The sequence below is a fragment of the Ornithorhynchus anatinus genome, chromosome 16 (assembly GCF_004115215.2).
Source record: "Ornithorhynchus anatinus isolate Pmale09 chromosome 16, mOrnAna1.pri.v4, whole genome shotgun sequence".
Classification (NCBI taxonomy): Eukaryota; Metazoa; Chordata; class Mammalia; order Monotremata; family Ornithorhynchidae; genus Ornithorhynchus; species Ornithorhynchus anatinus.
Window position 1 is genome coordinate 6,836,629 of NC_041743.1, and position 25,624 is coordinate 6,862,252.

The 25,624-nt window shown below is 46.4% G+C and overlaps 1 protein-coding gene across 3 annotated transcripts in view; it reads left to right on the plus strand.

Moving 5' to 3' along the window:
- Nucleotides 1-15,977, plus strand: part of TNN (tenascin N) — a 54,840-nt gene extending 38,863 nt beyond the window's left edge. For all 3 annotated transcript variants that reach the window (XM_029080690.2, XM_039914347.1, XM_001515309.5), the window contains 8 exons: nucleotides 1,995-2,258; nucleotides 3,727-3,857; nucleotides 5,538-5,670; nucleotides 6,157-6,308; nucleotides 9,506-9,602; nucleotides 12,043-12,210; nucleotides 12,812-12,975; nucleotides 14,195-15,977. In XM_029080690.2, coding sequence (XP_028936523.1) covers nucleotides 1,995-2,258; nucleotides 3,727-3,857; nucleotides 5,538-5,670; nucleotides 6,157-6,308; nucleotides 9,506-9,602; nucleotides 12,043-12,210; nucleotides 12,812-12,975; nucleotides 14,195-14,347 — 1,262 coding nt within the window. In that variant the 3' untranslated portion in view covers nucleotides 14,348-15,977. The remainder of the gene's footprint in view (nucleotides 1-1,994; nucleotides 2,259-3,726; nucleotides 3,858-5,537; nucleotides 5,671-6,156; nucleotides 6,309-9,505; nucleotides 9,603-12,042; nucleotides 12,211-12,811; nucleotides 12,976-14,194) is intronic.
- Nucleotides 15,978-25,624: the final 9,647 nt, after the last annotated feature.

The following is a 25,624-nucleotide window of genomic DNA, read 5'->3' on the forward strand; positions in this document are numbered from 1 at the left end:
AGCTACGGCTTGCTTGGTGGGGCGGTAAGAGGGAAGAAAATGAAAAGAGTGTGATGGAGTGATCCACATCCATCCTTAGCCCTGCACTCAAAGGGTGATAAAAAGATCCTAAAGAGTAATGGAGGGATAGAGAAGCACTTGAGGGAGCTGCCTTCTAATCACTTCTTTTTCACCAGAGACTTTCTAACCTATCTGGGGACAAGATGCTGTTGAATGGCTATTACAGGCCTCCTCTCCCATCCCTCAGTAGGGGTATTCTATCCAGGGCTGCTGGCCACCTTTTAGTCTGAACCCCAGGAGTGGTCCAGGAGTTCCTCGTCAGTTGCAAGCTCCTTGTGGATAGGGATAGTGTCTTCCAACTCTCTTGTATTGTACTCTTCCAAAAGCTTAGTACACAATAATCTCTTGATAGATACCATCGATTGATTGGTAAGGAGACAGAGAGCAGCGGGCAATTCTCAAACCTCGCCCTTTTTTTATGGTATTTGCTAAGCGCTCACTGTGTGTCAGGTACAGTACTAAACCCTGGGGTAGGTATAAGTTAATCAGGTTGGACACAGTCCATGTCCCACACGAGGCTCACAGTATTAATCCCTATTTTACAGATGAGGTAACTGAGGCACAGAGAAGTGAAGTGACTTGCCCAAAGTCACACAGCAGACAAGTTGCAGAGCCGGGATTATTAGAACTCAGGTCCTTCTGACTCCCAGGCCCGTGCTGTAGCCACTAAGCCACGCTGCTTCTCACCCTCTTAAGCATTCATGCGGAGTTTTCCCAGTGATTATTTCCGAGTCAGTCCCGGCCCCGAGGCTATTCTCTGCTCCGTCCCACAGCCTTCAAATCCCTTAAACCTGGCTCCGCAAGCAACAAGGAGCTGGGAGCCCTATTTATAGCATCAGATTTTGCTCTTGCTGCTGAACCAAGAGCCGGCTAAGGAGGGGACTAAGAGGAGGAGCAGGGTGTTTGCTTTTAGCTCTCAGATGGTTCCCCTTGTGAGACAGGGACTATGTCCAACCTGATTATCTCATTTCAACCCCAGTGCTTAGTTCAGTGTTTGGCACATACTAAGTGCCTAAAAAGAGCCATTTTAAAAAATCCTTCTGGTAGAGAAAGCTATTTTCATCAGTGAACATGGGTTACATTGGTTGGAAATACAGTTTTGCCTTAAGCCCCTTGGATTGAGTAGACTCATTCAGTCTTTCAGTGAGTTGTTTTGGAGGGAGAATGAAACAATTGGCCAACCCACTCATACATGCGGAGTCAGGCCAAACTCCAGGTAGGTTCTATGTAAGCTTCAGTCGGTCAGTTAATCAATCAATAATGCTTATTGAGCACTTACTGTGTGCAGAACACTCTACTAAGCACTTGAAAGACTTGAATATGATAGAATTGGTAGACCCGATCCCTGGCTTCAAGGAGCTTACAGTCCAGTGGGTGAGATAGATGTTAAAGCTTCCTTGGCTTTCACTTCTTCAGGGCCTAATATGTGCCCAAGAACTCTCTGTCTAGACCTGCCGCAAACCCAGCCCACATCTGTTCCAGGCCGGCGCCAGGGACACCCATGTCCTCAGCTCAGCTCCATGGATACGACTCTTTCCAGTCCTGGCAAGGCTGAATGTGACTCATTGCCTCTAACTAACCATATTGCTCCCTACCGCTCTGCCCTCCCCTCCTTCTTCCCTCTACCCCCGCTCCATGCCTTTTCCAGACCCGAGATACCAGATACATGAAAATAACTTATCTACCCAGTTGCCGACAGCCAGACTGCCGTTTTGTACCCTGAGCTGTTGTTAAGATGAGTGTTAATGAGTTTGGGAGAGGATGATGCCAGACAGGTAAAATGCTCGCGTTTGAGTCTGTCCAAATGCATAAACTGCCTCGCCTATGGAGGAGAGAATGGATTCAGAAAAAGAGTATATAGCCGTCTCACCAACCTCTCTGGGGCCTGTTGATACACGTTATCAACCACCGTTAATTCACATTCTTCATTTCAGAGATTGACAGCCCCACAAATCTAGTGACCAACAGAGTAACCGAGGATTCAGCCGTCATCTCCTGGGACAGGGTCCAGGCTCCCATAGACGGGTACCTGGTGCGATACACCTCTGCCGACGGAGAGACTAAGGTGATACCCGTGGGGAAGGACAAGAGGACCACCACCCTGACGGGCCTGAGGCCAGGAGTGGAGTACTCTGTCTACGTCTGGGCAGGGAAGGGGAGCCGGGAGAGCAAGAAGGCTGACGCGAAAGCTTTGACAGGTAATGAAGGACCAGGCACGCAAATAATCAATGGGATTTATTGAGCGGCACACTCAATTGGGCACAAGACCCGGTCCCTGCCCTAAAGGTGTTTACAATCTAATATCTCTTGTATTGTGCTCTCCCAAAACTTAGGGAGGAAGCTGACTGAGTGCTTTAAAGCCAACGGGAGCTAGAAAGGAGCAGGAGCAGGGTTGGGCCACGGCAGCCACTCCTCAGGAAGTTGCCGGGGGAACTGAGAAAAAGACAAAGTGGTCTCCGACTGGCCTCACTTGCCGTTTTGCGCAGTAGGCCTTGCTCTTGGATTTGTTCTTTATTCACCCCTCCCACAGCACTTATGTACCTACCCGTAATTTGTTTATATTAATATTTCTATCCCCCTCCAGACTGTAAGCTCATCGCGGACAGGGAATGTGTCTACCAATTCTGTTACATTGTACTCTCCCAGGCATTAGTACAGTGCTCTGCACACAGTTAGTGCTCAATGACTACCATTGATTGATTGATTGATTGCGTCCTGCCACGGATCCTTTTCTTTCTGGTCCTACTGACACACAGCTGTTTTCCAGACTGACGACCAGGACACAGGAAGAGGTCACACAGGTGCTCTCCCAGAACTTCACAGAACAAAATCACTATATTTTGTTCTTTTGTGAGTTATTTTTTTAAGGCAGGCTTTGATTTTCCTTCAAAGCAGAAATACTATTCTCCGTCAAAATTAGACCGATGACTCGCTAATGATCTGTTTTTGAAAGGTAAACCGAATTGATGTTAGAGAAGGAGAATATGACATAAAAGTCTAATTCAAAGCAACTGAGTCACTTTTTTCCTATTAAAGTACAGTGGAGTACTGTAATTTCCATCTGATCCGAGCCTTCGTGGAACATTTTCAGCCCGAAGGCATCTCTTTGGGGACAGCTAAATTAAAATCACCTTTTCTGAGGATTTTTTGAGATGGAAATTTCTGGCCAATTCTTAGCTTTGGTCAAAATACGGAGATGACTATCCAAATGCAATTACTAACTGCCCTCTGGCTATTTAGAACAATAATCCTGCTGAATTGTAAATCTCCTTGTAAACGAAAATGACTGTACACATACGACTCTCTCAGACTCCCTCTGGTGACCATGTGAAGAGATGCAGGTTAGATAGCCTTCCCTCTCACTCTACATAATAATAATGTTGGTATTTGTTAAGCGTGCCGAGCACTGTTCTAAGCGCTGGGGGGGATACAGGGTCATCAGGTTGTCCCACGTGAGGCTCACAGTTAATTCCCATTTTACAGATGAGGTACCTGAGGCACGGAGAAGTGAAGTGACTTGCCCACAGTCACACAGCCGACAAGTGGCAGAGCCGGGTTTCGAACCCATGACCAGACTAGACGCCTTTTCAATCCCCCCCGGCTTGCTTCTATCTCTTCCATTTATCCAGCTTCAGAAGTTATAGTTACTCTACTCTTTCTCAACAGAAATCGATCCTCCCAAGAACCTCCGGGTGTCTGATGTTACACACTCTGGGGGTGTGGTGACCTGGAAGCCCCCTTCTGCTCAGATCGACGGCTACATTCTGACCTACCAAGCCCCAGATGGCACCAGCAAGGTATTGGGGTCTTTCTGGGCTGCTTCTCTCCAGATCATCCCCCGCTTATACTACTTGGCCGGAACCAAGCAGTTCGATTGCTTGCTCGGTGGGCACTGGGATTCTGGGACTCTGAAGATGTGTGGTAGACTCATTCCATTCTACTGGAATGACTGGCAGGGTTGGCATAGAGAGCCTCCATTCTGAATATCTTATTATGGCTACGTGATCATTATTGGCCTTTGTTCATTCTAGGTGGTTGAGTATGTACCATTCTGGGCACAGAGAGCTTCAGGGACTAACAGCTGAAGGCACAAGCACCTGGGATTATATTTTCCCAACTCTTTCATTCTTTGCTTGGTTTTTAAATAAGACTGTGTTCCTTGTGGGTAGGGAACCTGCCAAAATCCCCCCATATCAGGCTAGTTAGGGAAAAAACTCTCTTCATCCCAGTAAGGTAAAATCACAAAAACAGGAAATTCCTGGCAGGAGTCACTCTTTATTTTCCTCTTCAATATCCAAGAATAAAAGAAAAGGCCAACCAGCTGCTGACAGTCCCCAGATTTAATTCAATCAAGCAATCAGTGGTGTTTACTGGAGTGCTTATTGTATGCAGAGCATTAAGCTAAGCTCTTGGGAGAGTTCAATACAATAGAGTTGGTAGACACAAGGGAGAGACAGTTATTAAAATAAATTACAGGTAGAAGAAGCAATAAAGTATAAGGATATGCCCGAGTGCTGTGGGGGTGTGTATCAAAGCGCTTAGGGAGGGCTCTGCACTCAAAAGAGCTGAGTTCATAGGCAGTGACCAAGGGAGGGAGGATGGGGTAGGTAGATGAAAAGGTAGCCAGGGAAGGCTTCTTGGAGAAGATAAGGCTTTAGAAGGCCTTTGAGGAAGGTAGGAATGTGGTCTGTAGGATCAATCAGTCAATCCAGTGATATTTTTTGAGTGCTTATTATTTGCTGAGCATTTTATTGAGGAGAGGGAGTTCCAAGCAGGAGGGTGTGAGCTAGGGGTTCTTGGTGAGAAAGACTGCCCTGGAGGGCTTCAAGCCTTGAAATTTTAGACTGTGAGCCCGTCATTGGGCAGAGATTGTCTCTCTCTGTTGCCGAATTGTACATTCCAAGTGCTTAGTACAGTGCTCTGCACATAGTAAGCGCTCAATAAATACTATTGAATGAATGAATTTTCCAACCTGCTAACCTTGGCTGGGTCTGGAAATAATGCAGAGCCTCATGATAGTCTTCCAGCTCATGCAGGGCTAGTGGTCCATAGCCCCACTGACCTAGTAGGCCTATTCTAGGGTCTGCATTACCCAGTGAGAGTGTTAGATTGACCCTAATAATATTAACTGTGGTATTTGTTAAGCACTTACTATGTGCCAAGCACTCTAACACTGGGGGAGACACAGACAATCAGGGTGCACACAGTCCCTGTCCCACCTGGGGTTCAGTCTATGTCATCCAAGTAATGTAAAGAACCTATTGTCCTCCTTTACACCTGGGGCCTAAATTGTAGTTGACGGGCCCTTGGTTTGTTTCTCAACCTGAAGAGTGGGTAACTGTGTCCCACAGATTACACAGGGTCAGTTTCAGCTCTCCTGAAGCACCTCAACCCCAGAACAATATCAGGATGCGTGGTGAATGAGGGATCCCACTGGGTACAGTTGTTTTCCAGTGACTCTTCTCTTTACATGGTAGGAGGTACAGCTGGGACCCTTGGACCAAAGGTTCACGCTGGAAAGTCTGGAACACGGTGCCAGTTATACCATCTCTCTAGTGGCTTTTAAAGGAGATCGACAGAGCAGGAAAGTATTCACCACCTTATCGACAGGTAAGGGGGCCCCGGGCTCTAAGACCTAGACCAGCAAAAACAAGGAAAGAACGGGAGGGGGGGTGGGGATGGGGGCGGGTCAGAGGGAGGCTCTGGGAAAAAGGAGAGGCCATGTTCAAAGTATGCAAAAGTGGAAAGAGAGAGCTGGGTTCTACCAGTCAAAATAATCTATGCTGGGGAGGTAATAAAGGGAGAGTGATTTAGAGAGGAAAATATAGCAGAATCAGAGCCATTCAGAAATAGGAAAGGAGATAGGTTGAAGAGATGGGGATGCAGTCTTTAGAAAGCTGGTGGACCATGAAGTGGTAAAGGGTGGGTGTGTGAGTGTGTGTGTTTGTGGTGTTTGTGCTTGGGGAAGTTAGAAGGGAGTGATGCTTCTAAGTGAAAACATTTGACAAAATGAAAGACACCAAAGAAAAGCGTAAGTTCCTTTTCCTTTCTTTCTACCTTACTAATGATGCTTTGCTCCTGCTCTTTTCCTCTCAGTGGGTGTCAAGTTCCCTCACCCTTCAGACTGCAGCCAAGTCCAGCAAAACGGCAACGTTGCCAGTGGCATGTACACCATCTATTTGCACGGCGACGCCGGCAGGCCCTTGGAGGTGTACTGTGACATGGACACTGATGGAGGAGGATGGATTGTGAGTGACCCCAGGGGCCTACGGGCCTTTTGTGCAGTAATTGGTCTCTAAGCAGGAGGGCTGGTGAAAGGTAATTCCTAAAGGGTTTAGGAGACAGCTTTCTTCCGTGCCAATGTAAAAGCCAGTGTAAGATTGGCATGAGACAGGGAAAGGCAATGGAAGCTCTTATCCTAGGGAGATGTAGCTGATGAAAAGAAAATAGCTCTGCTTCTAGGGCCTTTAAAGAACCAGATTTGGGGCAACCAAGGTCACTAACAAGGATGAACTGGGGCTTAACTCATGAGATGAATAATGGCCCTAATTATTTGGGCCATGATTAAAAACCCAGCCCAAGAGCCTCAAGGATGAAAATCATTAACCACTTGGGAGCACTTCAATGATCCAAATTAGTAGTACCTATCCAATTCCTATGGTTCTGAGTCAACAGTTCAGAGACAAAGGCCATAGGGAATCGGATCAGGATGGGCAACGCTCCAAAGAAGGAAATTCTAGGTAGTGAAGTTCCCAGTCCTCCACCGTTCTATGGGCACACCATCTGAACTAATCGCATTGTTTCCTGCCATGATCGAATCAGACCAATGCAATTGCATAAAGGGAAAGCCATCCAACAGCACAGCAATTCCATGTCCTCCTCTGCCGTCTGTGCCCACATTACCAGAGTATTTCATTGCCAACTTCCCGGCTGGTTGGGCCATTCGCAACCCATTTTTAATAAGAAGGAAGCCCAGGCTTCCAGTACTTACACTTGATTCGTTTACTCTTTTGCCCTTGGGGCTGGGGAGCCAAATGGACTAAAGTAGCTGCAGATCGAACGATCCCATCAGATGGGAAGCACAGAAGAAAACATATTAACTGCACAGCTGAATCAGAGTGTTGAAAGAACATAATTGGGTTAGATGAAGTATGCCTGATTGATTTTAAAAAATGGACTGAACAGAAAGTAGCATGGGAGATCTTCCATCTGTGTTCATGCTTGCTGTTTTTGATCAGGACCTCTAACTCTGTGTACAGTATATGGCACCCTGCAGGTTCGAAGCCTTCATTTTGGGCAATCTATCTCAGAAATGGATCAATAGCCAGGATTCTGAAGCTATCTTTCATAACTGAATTGAAATCCAAGCTAGGAGAGGGAAGGAGACATCTGCTATTGGCTAGCTGTTAAGAAAATACATGCTGTCTGTCTGGAAACTCCTCCTCATAGAAATAACTCATCTGCATCCTTTCCTTCAAAGACATGGAAATCCACCCTTCATAAGGAAGTCACTTAGCATTGACACTAATTCCTCTCTGAAGAGAGGGAGGAGTTCATTTTCCTCAAATGCCGCACTCTTCAAAGAAAGCATCTGAAGTCCATTAATGTCCCGTGTTTTACTGACAGTTCCCATGCTTGGTGAATTGAGAGAGGTGCATTTGTCAGCTACGGCTGCCTGGAGAGAGAGAGAGAAAGAGAGCTGGCCTCCTAGTTAAGCACTTAAATTTTTTTCCAAAAGGAACCCTTTTTATTGTGAGCAGCAGGAAACTAATTTAGTTAACAGGGATGGAGAAGGGTCTTCCCCTGAGGCAGTTTTGGAGACAGCTGCTTGGGAGTTGGAATTAGGAACATCAGGGAGTCCAGGACTTAAAATGCTTTGGATGGTAATGGATAATAAATTCTATTTGTTTTCCATCTTCTCCATCTTGAAACTCTTATGCAGCTCTTTTCCAAAATCCGGCCTCAAGTTTCTAAACGGAATTCTAACTCTTTCCGATTGAGTTGAGCAGGAAGGCTTTAAATAGGCTTCCTGCTCAGTGTATGGATCCATTTCTGAGCAGTGCTGAGCAATCAGTACCTCTACTCTTGTAAAAGGTTTATCGGATCAGGACAGCAGAAACAGTAGAAAATTGAAGACTTGAATTTCAAAGAAATTAAATTAGAAGTTGAAGTTTTGAAGAAGGTATTAGAAAATAACCCAGCCCTGTGCCCTAAGCACTAGCCCACACTGCCTCCTGTGATTGAGTGTGGCTGAAAGAACCATGTCGGATCGATAGTCCCAACCACCCCCATGTACACATATACCCTCCCCTGTTGTGCTGGTGTGGTGTTCGTAGCACTTAGTGCTTTGTTGGGCTTGGCCTCCCGGTTTTACGTTTTACTTTAAGTTTCTTCTTGAAAAGAGCAGCTCCTTTTTGGATAACACCGCTCAAGACTAGTCTCTCTCCCACAGCTGTCAGGCTTCATGTCCTGGCTGCCCTTCACATGTCACCTTAAAGTATTCCCCTATTACTTCATATCACCTTCCTTTACAGCTGCTGTTGGGTAGCCTTCCAGGCAGCCATGAAGATTTGGAGTACTGCCAGCTCATTGGCATCATCACCAGCATCACCAGCGGCATTTACTGAATGCCTGTCATATGCAGAGAATGGTACTAAATGCTTGGAAACATACAACAGACCCAGTGCCTGCCCTCCAGGTGTTTACAGTCTACAGAGGCTCTAAGTACCTGCAACCTATAGCTCCTCTGTCAGCCAAGTGCCCAGCTCAGAGCTCTGCACACAGGAGGCATTCATAACTGCTGTTGAAGATGATGATGAATGACCGATTCTTCCTCAAAGGAGTGATCAGAAATACGAGGCACCCCCCCTTCTCCCCCCCCAGACACCTGGAGCTTTATTCTCCTTGGGGAAACCCCCTGCTGTCTCACCATCCAGAACAGAGGAGCTTATAGAATTAATAAGCAGTTTATTTATGCAGGTAGAACACCGGTCTTAATCCCTTGCCCTAGGTACCTACAGCAAGGCAGGGAGGGACGACCTGCAATTTGATGTTGCATTCTGCATTGAAATGATACAAAGGAAAGGACCGGAAGTGATGGGACCTTCCCGGCTCCCCTTTTTGCTCCCTGACCGAGTCCCTGCCTAAGACCAGTTATTATTGTATTCTGTCTGGCTATTGAGGTCAAGCTACACCATCAGATGTCAATTCAGATAGCATACAGCCTTAGGTATATATGACTTTTCTTCCCAAGTGGAGGAATTGGGGAAAGAATTCTCCTCACCCTGAAAAGGTAATGAAAACCACATCTCCTCCAGCAACGGCAGAAATAAATGAGGACAGGAGCAGCAGGAGTGGAGGCGGAAGGGCTTCAGAGTACCTGGGCACTATTTGCTCTGAGGAGAGCAGGATTGGGCCTTCATCTTACACACCCCTTACTTTGCAGGTATTCCAGAGGCGAAACACTGGACAGCTAGATTTCTTCAAGCGCTGGAGAACCTACGTGGAAGGCTTTGGAGACCCTACAGGAGAGTTCTGGCTCGGTATGGCCTCTGAGGAGTCTCGGGGAGAGACTTGGGGGTCAATCAATCGGTGTTTATTGAATGCTTACTTTGTGCAGAGCACTGTCCCAAGTGCTTGGGAGAGTACAGTACAAGAGTTGGTAGACTCCCTACCCACAAGGAGTTTACAGTCTAGAGGGGGTAGTGGGGAAGGGGTTGTCTCACATTAAGGGGACAGGCAGCCTGAGGGAGAATGCAGGATTTAATGGTTGATCCAGATTGGAAGTGAACACCACATAATAGCTTTTGGGGTAATCTCTAATTAAGTTTATCTAATTAAGTTTGTTCCTTACTAGTGAAATCAATCGATCAGTGATATTTTTTGAGTGCTTACTGTGGACAGAGCACTGAACTAAGTCGAAAGGCATAATTCTTGCCCACAAGGAGTTTACAGTCTAGTGGTGGAGACAGAGAGTAAAGTAAATTACAGAGGGGGAAGCAAAAGTAGTGGACGTACTCAGGAAGTAGCTCTTTCTTACTCTGTGGCGGCAACTTCTCACCGGTGCCCAAGGGGAGGCTAAACACGACTATACAAAAGGGAGCAAAAAAGATGGAAATGGAATTTGGGCCTGAAGTTGCGCAACAATTCTGATGTCTTTTACAATATTATTCTAATAACTCTGGAGATGGAGTGAATCACTACTTCTCTAGGCCTTTCCTATAGACTACAAATGTATAGTCATCACCTTTAATTTGGGACAGCAGAGTCAGTTGCCCTGGAAATCATTACAACATTTCATATATCTGTGAACAGGGAATGTAGATATTGGGGAATAATTGGAATCCACACATGATTAAAAACTCTATTTTAGTAACCGTAGTAGCAGAAGCCTTTAATGAGCTCTCACTTAATGCAGTGCCCTGTAGGAACATTTTGGTAAATATAGACTAACAAAGTGACATGATCTTTACTCACAAGAATCTTGCACTCCATTTTAGCGCTTTGCTTCTAGCTCTTCCTCCGCCAACCCCCTCAGCAAAATGAATAAGTAGCAACATGGTCGGATTTAAGTTTCATCTCCTTTCCGTGCCCGATGGAGATAGAACTGAAATTGATAGAGGAGGAGGAGCAAAAAGCCTGAAAATCCAAAAGCTTAAATAATTGAGTAATTAAGTATTCAATAATTGAATAATTGAGTAGAGAAGCAGTGTGGCTCAGTGGAAAGAGCACGGGCTGGGGAATCAGAGATCATGGGTTCAAATCCCGGCTCCACCGCTTGTCAGCTGTGTGACTTTGGGCAAGTCACTTAACTTCTCTGTGCCTCAGTTACCTCATCTGTAAAATGGGCATTAAGACTGTGAGCCCCACGTGGAACAACCTGATCACCTTGTATCCTCCCCAGCACTTAGAACAGTGCTTTGCACATAGTAAGCTCTTAACAAATGTCATAATAATAATAATAATAATAATTGGGGATTCATTTTGTTGAGTGTTTCTAAGAAGTTTTTATAGTCATTGTATCCAATTCCCCACTACAGAGAAGCTCACACACACATCCTTTGGTATATCTGTGCATATTGACTGAGGAGATAGAAGAATGGACTACTATAACTACTAACCAAAATGCCATTTATTAAGTACTTACTTTGGGTAAAGCACCAACTAAGAGATTCAGGGATATTAACTACAACAGCATTCCAGACCCACAGGAATTCAACATTTAAACAGGAGATGGACGGCAGGAGGACCGACTCACAAGAGGGAAAACTAGGGTGAATTTAGCAAAGACAACTGTTCAGCAAAATAAGATTAAGTCTCAGGTTGGCACTTAGTACCCACCTGCAGGTCGGCACTTCTACCCACCCACCCCCGGACATGCTTGGGCCCTGGCCCCCTTTAAAGTGGCCCAAACACAAAGCCCAGCCTCTCTGGGAGCAAGACTAGGGCAGGCCAGGGAAAGGCTGGAAATGGAATGATCGAGAATTATCCTGATCATGCAGTGCTGCTTCTGGGCAGACCAGTAGGCCAGGTTTCCTGAACGCTGGCCACCCCAGAGGTTCCCACTCTTTGAACTGGACGCAGTTCTGCCCAATGAGGGTGTACTATTTGCTCCCTTCCAGAGAGCCATGTGACCTCCTCTTTCACACTGGGAGAGAGCTGAGTGACCAAGAAGTATTTTTCCCCACTTTGAAACTAGAAAACCGAGAACTTGTTAGAGGTGAGATGCTTTGTGCCCATGTCACACAGAAGCCAGTGAAGGTAATTGTATCCCCTTAAAGAAAAAAAAATGGCTGCCCTAAAATCCATATTACTCTATTTGAGAAACTGAGAAAACAATCCTAGGAAGGAGCTAATACTGATGAATTTTATTAGTAAATGTGGAGAAGGCTGTTTAGAAAAGATTTGAAGTGAAGGTTTCCTTCGAAGGGCTCAGCTACTCAGTGATTTCTCTGTCATGTATAACTTCTGTTCCTTTTTTAGGACTTGATAAACTGCACAATCTTACCAGTGGCACCCCCATTCGTTATGAGGTCCGGGTGGACTTGAAGACCGCCAATGAGTCTGCCTACGCTGTCTACGATTTCTTCCAAGTAGCCTCTAGCAAGGACAGGTACAAGCTGTCGGTGGGAAAATACAGAGGCACTGCAGGTAAACACCCTGAGGACTTTCCCCATTATAGGGAAATTGAAGGCAGAGCCAGAGAGATGAATCCTATCCAAAATTTATTATATCTCTAATTTATTTATTTATATCAATGTCTGTCTCCCCTCTCTAGATTGTAAGCTCAGTTTTTTAAATTTGGTATTTTTATGGTATTTAAGTGCTTACTATGTGCCATGCACTGTTCTAAGCATTGGGGTAGATATAAGGTAATCAGGTTGGACACAGTCCATGTCCCACATGGGGCTCACAATTTTAATTCTCATTTTACAGATGAGGTAACTGAGTTCCAGAGAAGGTAAATTACTTGCCCAAGACCACACAGCAGACGTGTGGAGGAGCTGGGACTAGAAGCCAGGTCCTTCTGACTCGCAGGCCCATGGTCTGGCCAAGTTGCTTCTCATAAGGAGCTTCTTGTGGGCAGGAAATGTTTCTAGCAACTCTGCAGTGGGTGTGTGAAAGTATCTCAAGATGTCCCTGAGCCCATCTGCCTGTTTCCAGGCTCTTTACCCTTAAAATCTTCCGAGGGGAGAGACTCCATAACCCTCCTTCCGACCTCTTAGCTTGTGTGATCCCTTCTCTCCTGCAGGCGATGCTCTGACTTACCACAATGGCTGGAAGTTCACCACCTTTGACAGGGACAATGATATAGCCCTCAGCAACTGCGCCCTGACACACCACGGTGGCTGGTGGTACAAGAACTGCCATCTGGCGAACCCCAATGGCAAATACGGAGAAACCAAGCATAGCGAGGTGAGTCCCAGGGAGCCCCTCTTTGTGAGCCAGAGGTAGGAGCAATGGTCAGATTGGTCCCAAGAGAAATCCAGCGGGGTCCAACACGCAGATAGAACAGCATGAATGCCGGGAATCCTCAGCGTCATCTCTTCTAACAGATATTCCGGGGGCGGGGAGGCGGCCAGCTCACAAACTGCAGGTCCTTACCTTGTCATCATCCACATAAATTAAAGTGCATAAGAATGGCAAGGTTGGGGTTTATTAAATAATTACAAATGATTCAACTCACTAATCCAATGGCCCATAATGTGTTTCTTCAGAGGAGAATTCAGTTGGGCATCGATAAGACTTATTTTATGCAGTTGATCTGATTGAACTGTACTTAGCACAGTGCCCGGTACAAAGTAAGTGCTGAACAAATACCGCAATTATTATTATCATTATCATCACAATTGGTGCAAATGTTGGGCTTTTTAAATTGAGTATATTCCAACCCAAGTTAGTTCACCTGCCATCTGCAGGCTGTTTCTGATTCTCACACTTGGACCTGCCCCCTCAGGTTAGAGCTGCCCCCCATCTCCCAGTAGAGCTGCTTCACTGCTACACCGGGGGCGCGGGGGGACGCTGAGGATTCTTGTGGGTCCCAGACACGGGCATGTGACCTTGCATGCCTACACCGGCACACAGCTAGCTTAATGACCCACCATTTTGCCAAAATCCTTCTGAGGTCACCGGGAACTAGAGCATTTTTCCAGGATGATCCTAGGCCCTCCACATGGTCCAGAGCCAGTGCATTCTTCACCTGGGTCCCTGAAAACCTGGGCACTGCTTGCATAACACAGAAATCGACTGCAGGAGCTGAGGTGGAGGGAGGACGGGCACTGAAAATGAAAATCCCTGACATAAAGGTGCCTGATGGCGAACCTGTACCTGACAGGGGAGAGACCAGCTGAAAACTAAGCCAATGACCATGCTAGGAATGGAGTTTTCATTGGCCAAAACCAGCACTTAGAGCTGCTTGCTGCTTCCTCCCTCTGTCCTTGCCCCTCATCTCACTAGACAGGGCACCTCTCTTCTTTTTTTAATGGCATTTGTTAAGCACTTACTATATGCCAGACCACAGATGTCCAGTGCAGGGGAACTGGTCATGGGCTACCACTGCTGGAGACTCCTCACGCACCTCAGCATTCCTCCCTTGTACCTGTACCGAACCTTTGTGGCTTTGCTCTTTCCCCAGGGGGTGAACTGGGAGCCCTGGAAAGGGCACGAATTCTCCATCCCAAATGTGGAGTTGAAGATCCGCCCCCAAAATTTCAGCAGTGAGCACATCCTGGGGAGGAAGAAGAGGACTCTAGCAGGGAAGAGGAAAATCACCAGAAGGCACAACTGACCAGACCCCAGAGTGAGACGAGAACAACAGGGGCTGCGGTGTGTGTACTGGGGAGCGGGATGGGGGAGGGGGAGGTAGAATAACTTTGACGAGGATCTGAGCAATCATATCCGAGATGCCCATGAGATTTCTGTGTTCTCCAGAAATTGTACAAGAGCAACTTAACTCTCTCCAAGCATAAACCACTGAGCTTCCTTTCTTCACACTCATCTTCACCAACACAACATCAACCACACTTGTGAGAATCTAAAATAGAAATGAGAGAGCTGCCCCAGAACACAAAAATCAATACTGAATCAGTAGGAATGCTCCACCTTTCTCCAGTGATGAGTGCTAGGCTGTTGTAAGTGAAGGCTTGGGAGCCCTCCAATTTACAAGCATTATTTTTATCGTGTTAGTTTAGCTCTTACTATGTGCCAAGCACTGTATTAAGCACTTGAGTACATACAAGATTATCCGATAATCAGTTTACCTGGAACCCAGTTTACCCCTTTTAATCTGATGCATAATTATTTCCATAAATCTGCATATATTATGTTTGCACTATTTTAGACATTCAGACTTAGACTATGTTGCCGCCTTTCAAATAGCCATTTCTTGATTATTTTTTTCTTATCCCTTTATTTGCTACTTGTTTTAGCCACCCAAGCACCCATTTCCCAAGCTCTCTCCCTTGGGCATACTGCTCCCTTAGAGGGAGATGTTCTGATGCTGGATTCTGATGCTAAGATGGCTTTTCCCTCCATGGCACAGTTTGAATGGCAGGATCAGCCATTCAAATTGTGGAAATTGTGTTCCTGAATGACTGAGATGGGGGTCCTCCTCACTCCCACCCCAGGGACCACCCTGAAGAAACCAGCCTGGAGTCACCCTCAGGGCCAGCTAACAGCTCGGCCAACTTCCAGTGTGGGGATCTCCTGGGAGAGCCAGTTGGGGAGGCTTTAGAGCTCCCCAAAGGGTTTCAGTTGAGTTCAGAGGCTCTGGAGGGTCATTCTGTTCAGAACCCCAGGACCCATCTGCAGCTAATGGGAACCTCTATTGGGACCCCTGAACTGCTCCACTCTGACCATCACCATCATTTATCGAATGCCGGCTGTTTGCAGAGCCCTGAACTAGGCTGTGGGAACACTTCACTTTTGCAGGGAGTCTCTGGCTTATGAGAGATAGGCTTGGTCCTCTGCAGAGCAGACCCTCGAGGCAACTCTGAGTTTGTTGGGCCACCCAGGATTGCTCCAGTCTCAATGGAAGGTCCCTGGGGAGAGGGGGCTGGTCCTCCAGGGTGTGTGGGCAGTACTCAGTCACTGAGCGTCAGCCAACATCCTCTGGCCCGCCGGGGAACCCCCGGCATGGGTGGCAGTCCTGGGGAATGGCCCCTTGCCATGCTGGCCTCTAGAGTCCCGTTTGACTCCTTGAAAGAAGATCATTCTTCTGAAGACTTCGAACACTGAGGCACTCCCAAGTAGTCAGTCTGGAATGCACACTGGGTAGTCTAAGCCCTTGGAGAATCGTTCGATACTTTTTACTGATTTTTCTTACCATTTTGGCAACATCATCTATTAACTAATTCAACGGCCATTTAAGTAATTTAAATTTCCACTCTGGAAAAATAAACCACTAGATAAAAAAAGAACCTAGGTGCCTTAAAGATTTTTTTCCTCATTAAACGAAATTGAACACTACCAAATTGGGCTTCGGTGCTAAAAAAAGCTTCAGTTTGGATCCTCTTCTAAGAGCTGGCTTCTTGGGCCTCCTGCCTGTCCTGTTCAAAGCGGTAGTATTTCTTCCAGGATGGGAGGGTGGTCAGTCCATGCCGACTACATGGCCTTCACCGGGATCACTGCCCAAATCTTACTGCTACTTTGAAGAGCATTTCAAAAGAAATCTTTCAGTCCACGGACATTTTTACTGAGCCTGTAAGATTGTCATATGCCGTTCCCAGTCCCCACTGCCATAGAGGTGATGCAGCAGATGGCAGTTTATAGGTTCAGAATTGTGATTTGTTTTCAGCTTTCATGAAAATTCTTTCTTGCCCACAGTCTGATTTCTTTAGACTCAAATGAAAGTTTTTCAGGCCTGAGCCAAGGAGTTTGCAGGGAGATCATAAGCTTCCCAGTCGAGCTCCCCTTGCCTCATTCCCTTCAGTCACCCTGTGCCTCTTTGGTTCCATGACCCATCTGGCACTACCTCAGAGACAGATATCTAGGAGGTAACGCCCCCTCCATCAAATATGAGGAGGGGGCTCATTTCTGGAGCAGTTGCAGAGGTTGATTGAGAGTGATGGGAAAACCGGAGACTGTCCTCTTTGCCTCTGGACCAGGTTGAGGTGATCAAACAGCTCAAGCCACCCCACTCCACCCCTCCACTCACCAACAGTAGCACTCCATTGAGTCCGACCAAAAAGGGAATGGCTGGGGACATACAGGATGGGTCCATTGTCAAGATGGCCAATTGCCGTCCTGCACAGAGGGAGTGGAGGCAGAGGGAATCCTCGGTTGACCTTCATGGGTGCTGCAGAGGGTTGAAGGAGGATGACGGGGAGTACAGCTAGACCCAGAGAAACTTGTTCTCTCTGGGAATAACGCAGCCTTTGTCCTTTGACCCTTGAATCATTTTTGTAACAATTTGAAGTTGGCAGGTCTTAAATTCTGACCCTGAGAAGGCACAGAACTGATACTGTCCCCCTGGGTTGGACTGTCTTCAGTGGGGCAGCCTTGAAAGGGGTAGGAAGCTGGGCGGGAATGATTGAATGCCCTCTTACAAAATATAGATGCCATCGTCTGGATTAAAAATAAGTGCTCAATAAACACCATTGATTGTATCTACCCCAGTGCTTAGAACAGTGCTTGGCACATAGTAAGTGCTTAACAAATACCAACATTATTATTATTATTATTGTTATTAAAACCCAGATCATGTGACTCCCAGACCCATGCTCTTTCTAACTTCTCTCGGCCCCAATTCCCTCATCAATAAAGTGGGGATTAAATCCCCATTTTCCCTCCCCCTTACACTGTGAGCCTTGGTAGGACAAGGAGTGGCTATCTTGCACCTTTCCTAGCATCCGGCATAGAGCTGGGCACAGAGTAATCGCTTAATGCTAAATTTACACCACAATTACTAAGATCAAGATCTAGGTGATAAGGTAAAGTTCTAGTTGCTGTAGGCAGATGCCTTTCTTTGCCAGAGTGTTTCCCAGTGGAGTCTGGAAATTACCTAAGCTCCTGGTTAATTCCTTTACTAAAAGGAGACTTTGGCAGCAAGCATTTGCAAATTCAAGCCTCCCCACCCTCAGAGAGAGTTAGGAGAACGAAGGAAAGAGATGAGGTGAGGTAGGCCCGGCCTGGCCCGGGCCAGAAGATGGCAGCACAGTCCCAGCTTGACCTTGTTGCTCTGCTTGCCTAAATGCAAACCCTCGGCACAAGCAGTTTCAATAAACGCCTTTTTTTTCCATTTCTAATGGCATTTGTTAAGCGCTTACCCTGTGCCGGGCATTATACTAAGCCTGGGGTAGTTACAAGATAAACAGATTAGACACATTCCATGTGCCACATAGGGCTCACTATCCTTAATCCCCATTTTACAGATGAGGTAACTGAGGCTCAGAGAAGTAAAGTGACTTTACCGAGGTCACAGAGCAGACAAGTGGTGGAACCGGGATCCGATTTTCAAACCCGAGCTCTTTCCACTAGGCCACACTGTTTCTTGTACTCTTTCCTCCAGAGGAAAGAGTTCAGTGGGAGGCAGTTCTAGGGGACCCCTGCAGCTCTATAATATAAGCACACACTGGCTTCACTTTCCCACTGGAGTGCTGCTGGAAATGAAGTCTGAGTATGCAATTCAGTGAAATTCCAGACCTGGGGAATTTTTTCCCCAAAAGATCTGCCCTGATGAGCAGTATTTGAATGGGAGGGAGAAGGGAGAGATTCTGCAATGGCCAGGTTTTCACAGTGAAACTTTTTGGGGGGAGGATTTCCATTTATGACATGGATCTGTGTGGACGAATGGGAAAGGAGCATTGCATATTGGATAGAGCGTGGGCCTGGGAGTCAGAAGGTCATGGGTTCCAATCCCGACTCCAGCACGTGTCGGCTGTGTGACCTTGGGCAAGTCACTTCACTTCTCTGTGCCTCAGTTACATCATCTGTAAAATGGGGATTAAGTCTGTGAGTCCCATGGGAGACATAGACTGTATCCAACCTGGTTATCTTGTATCTACCCCAGCGCTTATAATGCCTGGCACAAAGTAAGTGCTTAAAAAATACCATTTTTTTTAAAAAAAGACTTACAGCCTTATGGTTTAGAAACAGTCTAGAATTGCCGCATATAGATGACTGCACACTAAGAGCACACACCCAAGATGAGGTGTAGATAAGGGGGAACCACTGAATTCAGCCTGAAGCTGTAGCCTGATGATGACTCTGAAGAAAACTGAGGTAATGTATCAGCTGACACCAAGGAAACCTTCCATACAGCCAGAGATCTTCACTGGAAACTGAATGCTACCACAGAATTCAGCTAAGTAAGTAGAACACTCACCAGTGATGCAATGTTAGAATTAAGTAGAAAACCAAATCATGAAAAGCAGCATATCTTTGGGGAGGCTGTTAGAAAAAAAAAATGACAGCAGTGTGACATCAAAATTCAGACCAAACCGAAAGGTTTCCCAGCTGTAGTGCCGTCCAGTTTCCTCTAAGGCAGGGAGATGGGACCACTGCAATCAGTCGATCATATTTATCGAGTGCTTACTGTGTTCAGAGCACTGTGCTAAGCGCTTGGGAGAGTACAAGGTAACAGAGTTGGTAGACAGATTCCCTGCTCACAAAGGGCTTACAGTCTAGAAGGGGGCTAACAAATGCCACCTGGGGCTCCTTTAGACAGTTCCATCAGCATCAGGTATTGGCTATAGTCCACATCAAGGGGCAAGACAAGATCACAAACAATTAAACCTTGCAAAGGAGTCTGTCACTAGCAGTGAGCTATGTTCTTACTCAACACAACTGACTGGAACAAGGGGTGACATTTGGATATTCAGAAAGCTGTGTTTTGGTAAGGTGATTGGACCTGGGTTCTAATACTGACTCGGCCACTTGCTTGCTGGGTAGCCTTGGGCAAGTCACTGAACCTCTGTGTCCCAGTTTCCTCATCTGTAAAATGGAGATTAAATACCTGTTCTCCCTCCCCGCTAGCCCATGTGGTACAGGGTCTGTGTCTGATCTATTTACCTTGTATTAGTACAATGCTTGGCAGGTAGAAGTGCTTACCAAATACCACAAATATTACTATAATTATTACAAGGGGCACAAAGAGAACAAGGTCCAGGGATGCAAAGCCTCAGACAATATAGCAATTCACATGAGCATAGCACATAGCAATCAAGAAAGGAGTGCTTTTTTGAGGAGAAATTTCTAGAGTTTCAAGAGACAGGAAAAAGCAAAAATAGTTCCAGGTACTGCAAATCCAGAAGCATAACAAAAGACGACCTTGGTGTATACACAGTGTGGTCAGGTCTGTGGGGTGCTTAATGTTTTCTTTTTCAGTCACGCACCCCCATAGATTAAATATACTGTCCGTGGTGTCATCCTCAAACATGAAGGAGAGTTTTATATATATATATAAAAATATATATATAGTGCCTGCAGTCCACTAGTACTTAAACTGGCCACACTGATCTGAGGGCAGGGTCTGACTCAATTCTAGAAGAAATAAACTTTGGGGATAATTCTTGATGACCTCCATCTCCCCACTTTTCTGTATTCCTCCTCCTATACCGCTGCTTTTCCTCCTTCTTGCCCCATTTCTCAAAGAGGATAGTCAAATAAAAAAGCAAAATAAAGGTCTATTATAACTGGGGACATTTTACAAAGTGCCACTTACAGCCGTGGGTCTTTACGTAACTCTGTCCTGGCTCTTAGAGGGTAAATTCCAGAGGAACCGGGAAAATCTATTTCTGAAAGCTTTGAAGAGGAACCAAGACTCCATGGGTACTTACCTCAGAATGAATCCTAACAGCCGGAGCAGCAGCAGCAGCAATTGTAAGTTGGGTGATCGGCATTAATCGGTCCAGGGACCGAGTGTTTTCTGAGAATGAGACTGGCCTAAGGTGAGACTGGCACCACTTTCCACTTTCCTATATTCCCCACCTGAAGGACTGATCTTCATGTGCCTCAGCCAAAAATATAGCCCATCCCCTGTTGCCCTAGGCCAGGCCTAAGGAAAGAATATCTGGGTCAATCCCAGCCTCTTGGAAATGTTTAAATTACCCCACTCCCAACAATGGTCAGTTGGTCTGAATCAAGAGCTTCACACAGTAGGGGGTCACTGAGCTCCTGGGGAGCCCAAAGGCCCACTCAAGGAGAGGTCTGTTTCCCCTCTGAAGTTAGCCTTTCCTCAGCCATCAACCATTACTGAGCCCCTTAAAACCTTCTTTAAGGCCATTTGATGTGAACCTAATACCTAGGCCCTTGTGTGATACTTAGCAGCAAGAGGCAAGACAACATCACAAGCACTGAGAAAGCAGTCAGAAAACCACCATGGAGGCAGTGATCTTCACCTCCATTTGAAGGGACTTCTCAGCCCACCCCTCTCAGTTGGAGACAGAGAGCCCGAAGTGGTTGTCCTCTTTCTTTTTGCCCTTCCCAGTCCTTCCCCTGACCTCAGCCCCCGCCACAATGGGGTGGGGCTTTTATGGTTTTGGCTGGAGAGGAAATGTAAAGTGTGGAATCAGCTCACACTCCAGTAGTTCCACTCCTTAAACTGCCTCATCCCCAGGTGGACGAGGAAACTAATATCGCCTTGGTTCAGTCCCATTGTGGGCAGTTTAAGTTGCAGAACTATTGCAGTGACAGGAGCTCCCCCTGGTCATTCCAGCACAGGGCCACAAAATGGCCATCATTACCAGGTCACCTAACTTCTAGCCCCTGTGCAGAGTGGAGGCCTAGACCCAGTCAAGAGTTTCAGGGCCACCAAATTATTTCATGTCTTGTAATGCAAACACCCAGCCCCCTGGGCATTAAGCCAAGACCCTCAAATTCATTTCCCTTTTGGCCAAAATTAGATGGATAGATCTGAGCCAAGCCTACCTAAAATTTGGTTGTGGGGCGATCGCTTTCTCAACCCTCAATCAGGTATTAATTTCCACTCATACCACAATCGTTTGCTCCTCTCCCTGTCTTTTTTTTCTCTTGCGTAATGTATTTGATTGACCTCATTGAAAGGTTGGCTGCCAGGAATTGTCAGTATTTCCTTCTGTAGCTGGTCTTTTGGAGAATTTCCTTTTCTGTGACAAACCTGTTGCAAGCCAAGATGGACAAACAGCCTGCCTGGTCACCAGGGTCGGCCCTGCCCAGGTCCAGCTCAACCAGGCCAGACAGTGCATGAGCCATAGAAAGGGCCAAGCCTTCACTGTAATCCACAGATGGGCCCAGAGGATTGGCATCGTCTGTTTGCTCTGTGGCAAAAGTGGAAAGCTTCTTTTTAGAGACAAGTAGATGATTGGGAGTCCCTAGTTATTATAATGCTGGTGTGAATCAATCAATAGTATTTATTGAGCATTTACTGCAAACAGGATACTGTACTAAGCGCTTGGGGGAGAGTTCAATAAAACGGAGTTGGTAGAAACATTCCCTGGCTATAAAGAGCTTACAGTTTAGAGGGGATTAAGTATTCAGCATTTACTATGTGCCAAGCACCACGCTAAACACTGTCCTGTCATGTCCTACATGGAACTCATAGTCTAAAAGAAAGGAGAGCAGATATTTTACCCTTCATTTTTCAGAAAATGAAACAGAGATGTTAAGTGGATTTCCCTAGGTCACAAAGCAGGCTAGCCATTAAAATCGGCCCTTTCCTCCCCATCCAAACTGCTACCGTATTTAGCTAATCACTTATCCTATCCTGCCTTGAGTACTGTATCAGACTCCTTGCCTCCTGTCTCTCCTCACTCCAGTCCATATTTCACTCTGCTGCCCAGATTTTTCTGTAAAAACATTCATTCATTCATTCATTCATTCAATAGTATTTATTGAGCGCTTACTATGTGCAGAGCACTGTACTAAGCGCTTGGGATGAACAAGTCGGCAACAGATCATGTTTCCTTATTCCTCAAAAACCTCCTTCCCTCTCAGGGTTGCACCTGGAGTTTCCTGTATTCCACTAGTCTTTACCATGGGAGGGAGAGTCAAGCAGCGGCCTATCCATTCCATTCCTAGCTTGGGCAGTGGCTAGTGAGTGGAAGGCAATCTGCTACAAGTCAAAACTCAGCCGAAATGGGTAGCAGCGGCATGGGAGAGAGTTGAGGTGGAGACATCAAGTTTCCTGAGTGGAAGGAGGCAATGGTAAACCACTTCCGTATTTTTACCAAGAAAACTATGGAAACACTAGCAGAATGACTGCAGATGGAGGTGGGGCATTCTGGGAAATATGTGTCCATGGTGTCACTATGGATCAGAGATGACTCGAACAGTATAAGACAAGAAGCTCCATTCATTCAATCACATTTACTGAGCAACTTACTGGGTGCAGAGCACTCTACTAACAACCTCCAGTGGTTACCTATCTACACCCATCAAACAGAAACTCCTCATCATTAAGAGACCTCAATCATCTTGCTCTCGCCTACAACCCAGCCTATATGCTAATCTTCTAACTGTACCTCCCTCTTGTCTATCTTGCTGCTGACCTCTTGCCCACGTCCTGCCCCGAACTCCTGCCCCTGGTCGGCACACCCTCCCGCCTCATATCCAACAATTACTGTCGCCTTCTTCAAAGCCTTATTGAAGGCACACCTCTTCCAAGAGGTCTTCCCTGACTAAGCCCTCTTTTCCTTTTCTTCAACTCCCTTCTGTGTCACCCTGACCTGTTCCCTTTATTCACTCCCCACCCCACCACAGCACCTATGTTCATATCTGTAATTTATTTATATTAATGTCAGTCTCTCCCTCTTGACTAAACTCGTTTTGGGCAGGGAATGTGTCTGTTTTATTGTTTCATTGTACTCCCCCAAGACCTTAGTACAGTGCTCTGCAAAAAGTAAGCGTTTAATAAATAAGATTGACTGACCGGCCAGAGGGGAAACCAGGACTAGCACCTGGATCTCCTAATTCCAAGTTCTGAGTCCTTTCCACCAGAATAAACCAGGCAGCCTCCCAATGCAGTCGGGTTATGGACAGGGCAGGCACAAATTTAATCGATTTGAGGCCAACAAAGCCAAAGATCTGGTCAGGCAGCAGCTTGATACATGAGTCAACTCCTCACAGCAACCAGTGTCAATGCCATTGTGATGGGTCCCCTTCTCTAAGGTGATCAATTTTTCCAAGTCCTTTCTGGCCCTGACGTCTGGCCACCAGCATCCCTGGATTCTCCTGGTCACCCATGGCAGAGTGAATATGAGATTGGGGGAGGGACTAGCTGCTGAGAGGGGCAGTGAACAGACCAGGGAAGTGGACTTGGAGGGCACAAAGATGTGGCCAGTTGGTCATCATGTGGAGATTACAGGGCAATAAGCTGCCAGCACAGCCATGGTTTCGTCATTCAGGTCATGGTATTGAAGGTGGCTTTCTGCTTCCCCCTTTCTGAGGTAACAGGGCAGTTTGGTGGTATCCAGGAGCCAAGGGGCCATTAGGATCCATTTCAAGATGGGTTACTGGGCCTGCAAACCTTACTGTGGCTGCTTCCAAAATACTATTCTGTTTGACATTATAACTGTCTCTTTCAATCAAAATCTCAGCTAATTCCATCTTTGTTCACAGAAAGGAGCAGAGACAGTGTAGCCTGCCCACCCTCCCAGAGTAAGGGTCCCGGGGGGCTTAACACTGAATAGCGAGTCAAGATTTGTGGGCTGAAATCCCAACTAATTCCCTGCCTCACCTTGAGCAATTCATTAACCTCATCTGGGCCTCAGATTCCAAAACACAGGTGGCCAAATGAACCTTCCCTCCCTCAGAGGCTATTGACCACATAGCATCCCCACCTGTCCCTAGTTAGTGCCAATGTCCCTGAGAGGAGGAAGATTAAGGGACAGATCAAGGGGCTTCGGAGAACAGGGAAACTCTGGGTCAGAACTGCTAGCAGACTCAGTGTACTCACCTCTGTAAAAGGGCATCCTTGATGTGAGTGGGACCCGGTCATCTGGGTTTCCTGTCAAATGGCTGACAGATGTGCCATGGCCACTAATGCAGACAAAAATCCCGCATGGTGAATGACATAAGGTAGCAACAATTGGGCCATTATCACAACTGACTGAACCGACGGAGAAAAAGCAACAGGTAACCTAAGTGTGCTGGCCCCTTTCCTTCTAAATAAAGAATGCCAGGAACTGAGACTCAAACACACCAAATGACTGGCAGAGTGAGGACAGTGAGGCAGAAAACCAGCCACCATCATACAGTAATAATAATAGTAGCAATCAGGATGATGATGGCATTTAAGTGCTTACTATGCATTAAGCACTGTTCTAAGTGATGGGGTACATACAAGCTAATCAGATTGGACATAGTCCTTGTCCACCTGAGGACTTGCAGAATTATTATTATTGATCCCCATTCCACAGATGAAGTAACTAAGGCACAAAGAAGTGAAGTGACTTACCCAAGGTCACACAGCAGACAAGGTGCAGAGTTGGGATTAGAACCCAGGTCCATCTGACTCCCTGGCCAGTGCTCTATCCACTAGGCCCTACTGCATCCCAAACCCAACATTCCTTGCTGGTGCAAGCTTCCCCTTGGACCTACCTGTTGGTCCGTCCTAAGGCACCAACTGAATTTGTTAGTTTGGGGCATTTACTGAGGCAACCGTGACTGTGTGTGTGCTGGGTTTATATCTGTGTGTGAATGCCCATAGCCAAGGGTACATTCTACGTCCCGCAGTTGTCGGTCGGAGTATGTGCGATCTAAGTTAATACCTACCTGAGTTTGCAAGAGTGCTCGACTAGCTATAAGCACCTTCACATGCACATCTTCTTGTATTATAATACATTTTTGTTCTTCTTGGTGCAAATGTACCAACACTTAGAACTTGGTTCTGCTTGTATTTGGGACTGGTATGGCTCCCAAATCATTATTGGAAAATGTGGACCCAGACCCCAGAGAGCAGCTCAGAGCCAGGCAGGAGAGAGACAAACAGAGGGAAGTACAGGAAGCCCAGAGCCCACCCAATGAACCCCCTCTCAGGCAATGGCCCTCCATCATCTTCATTTAATGCACAAGTCTCCCCCCTCAGCCGTTAAAAGTACCTGTTAAAAGTTCGGTACCTCTTTCTAAGTAGGTGGAATATTAAAACCTT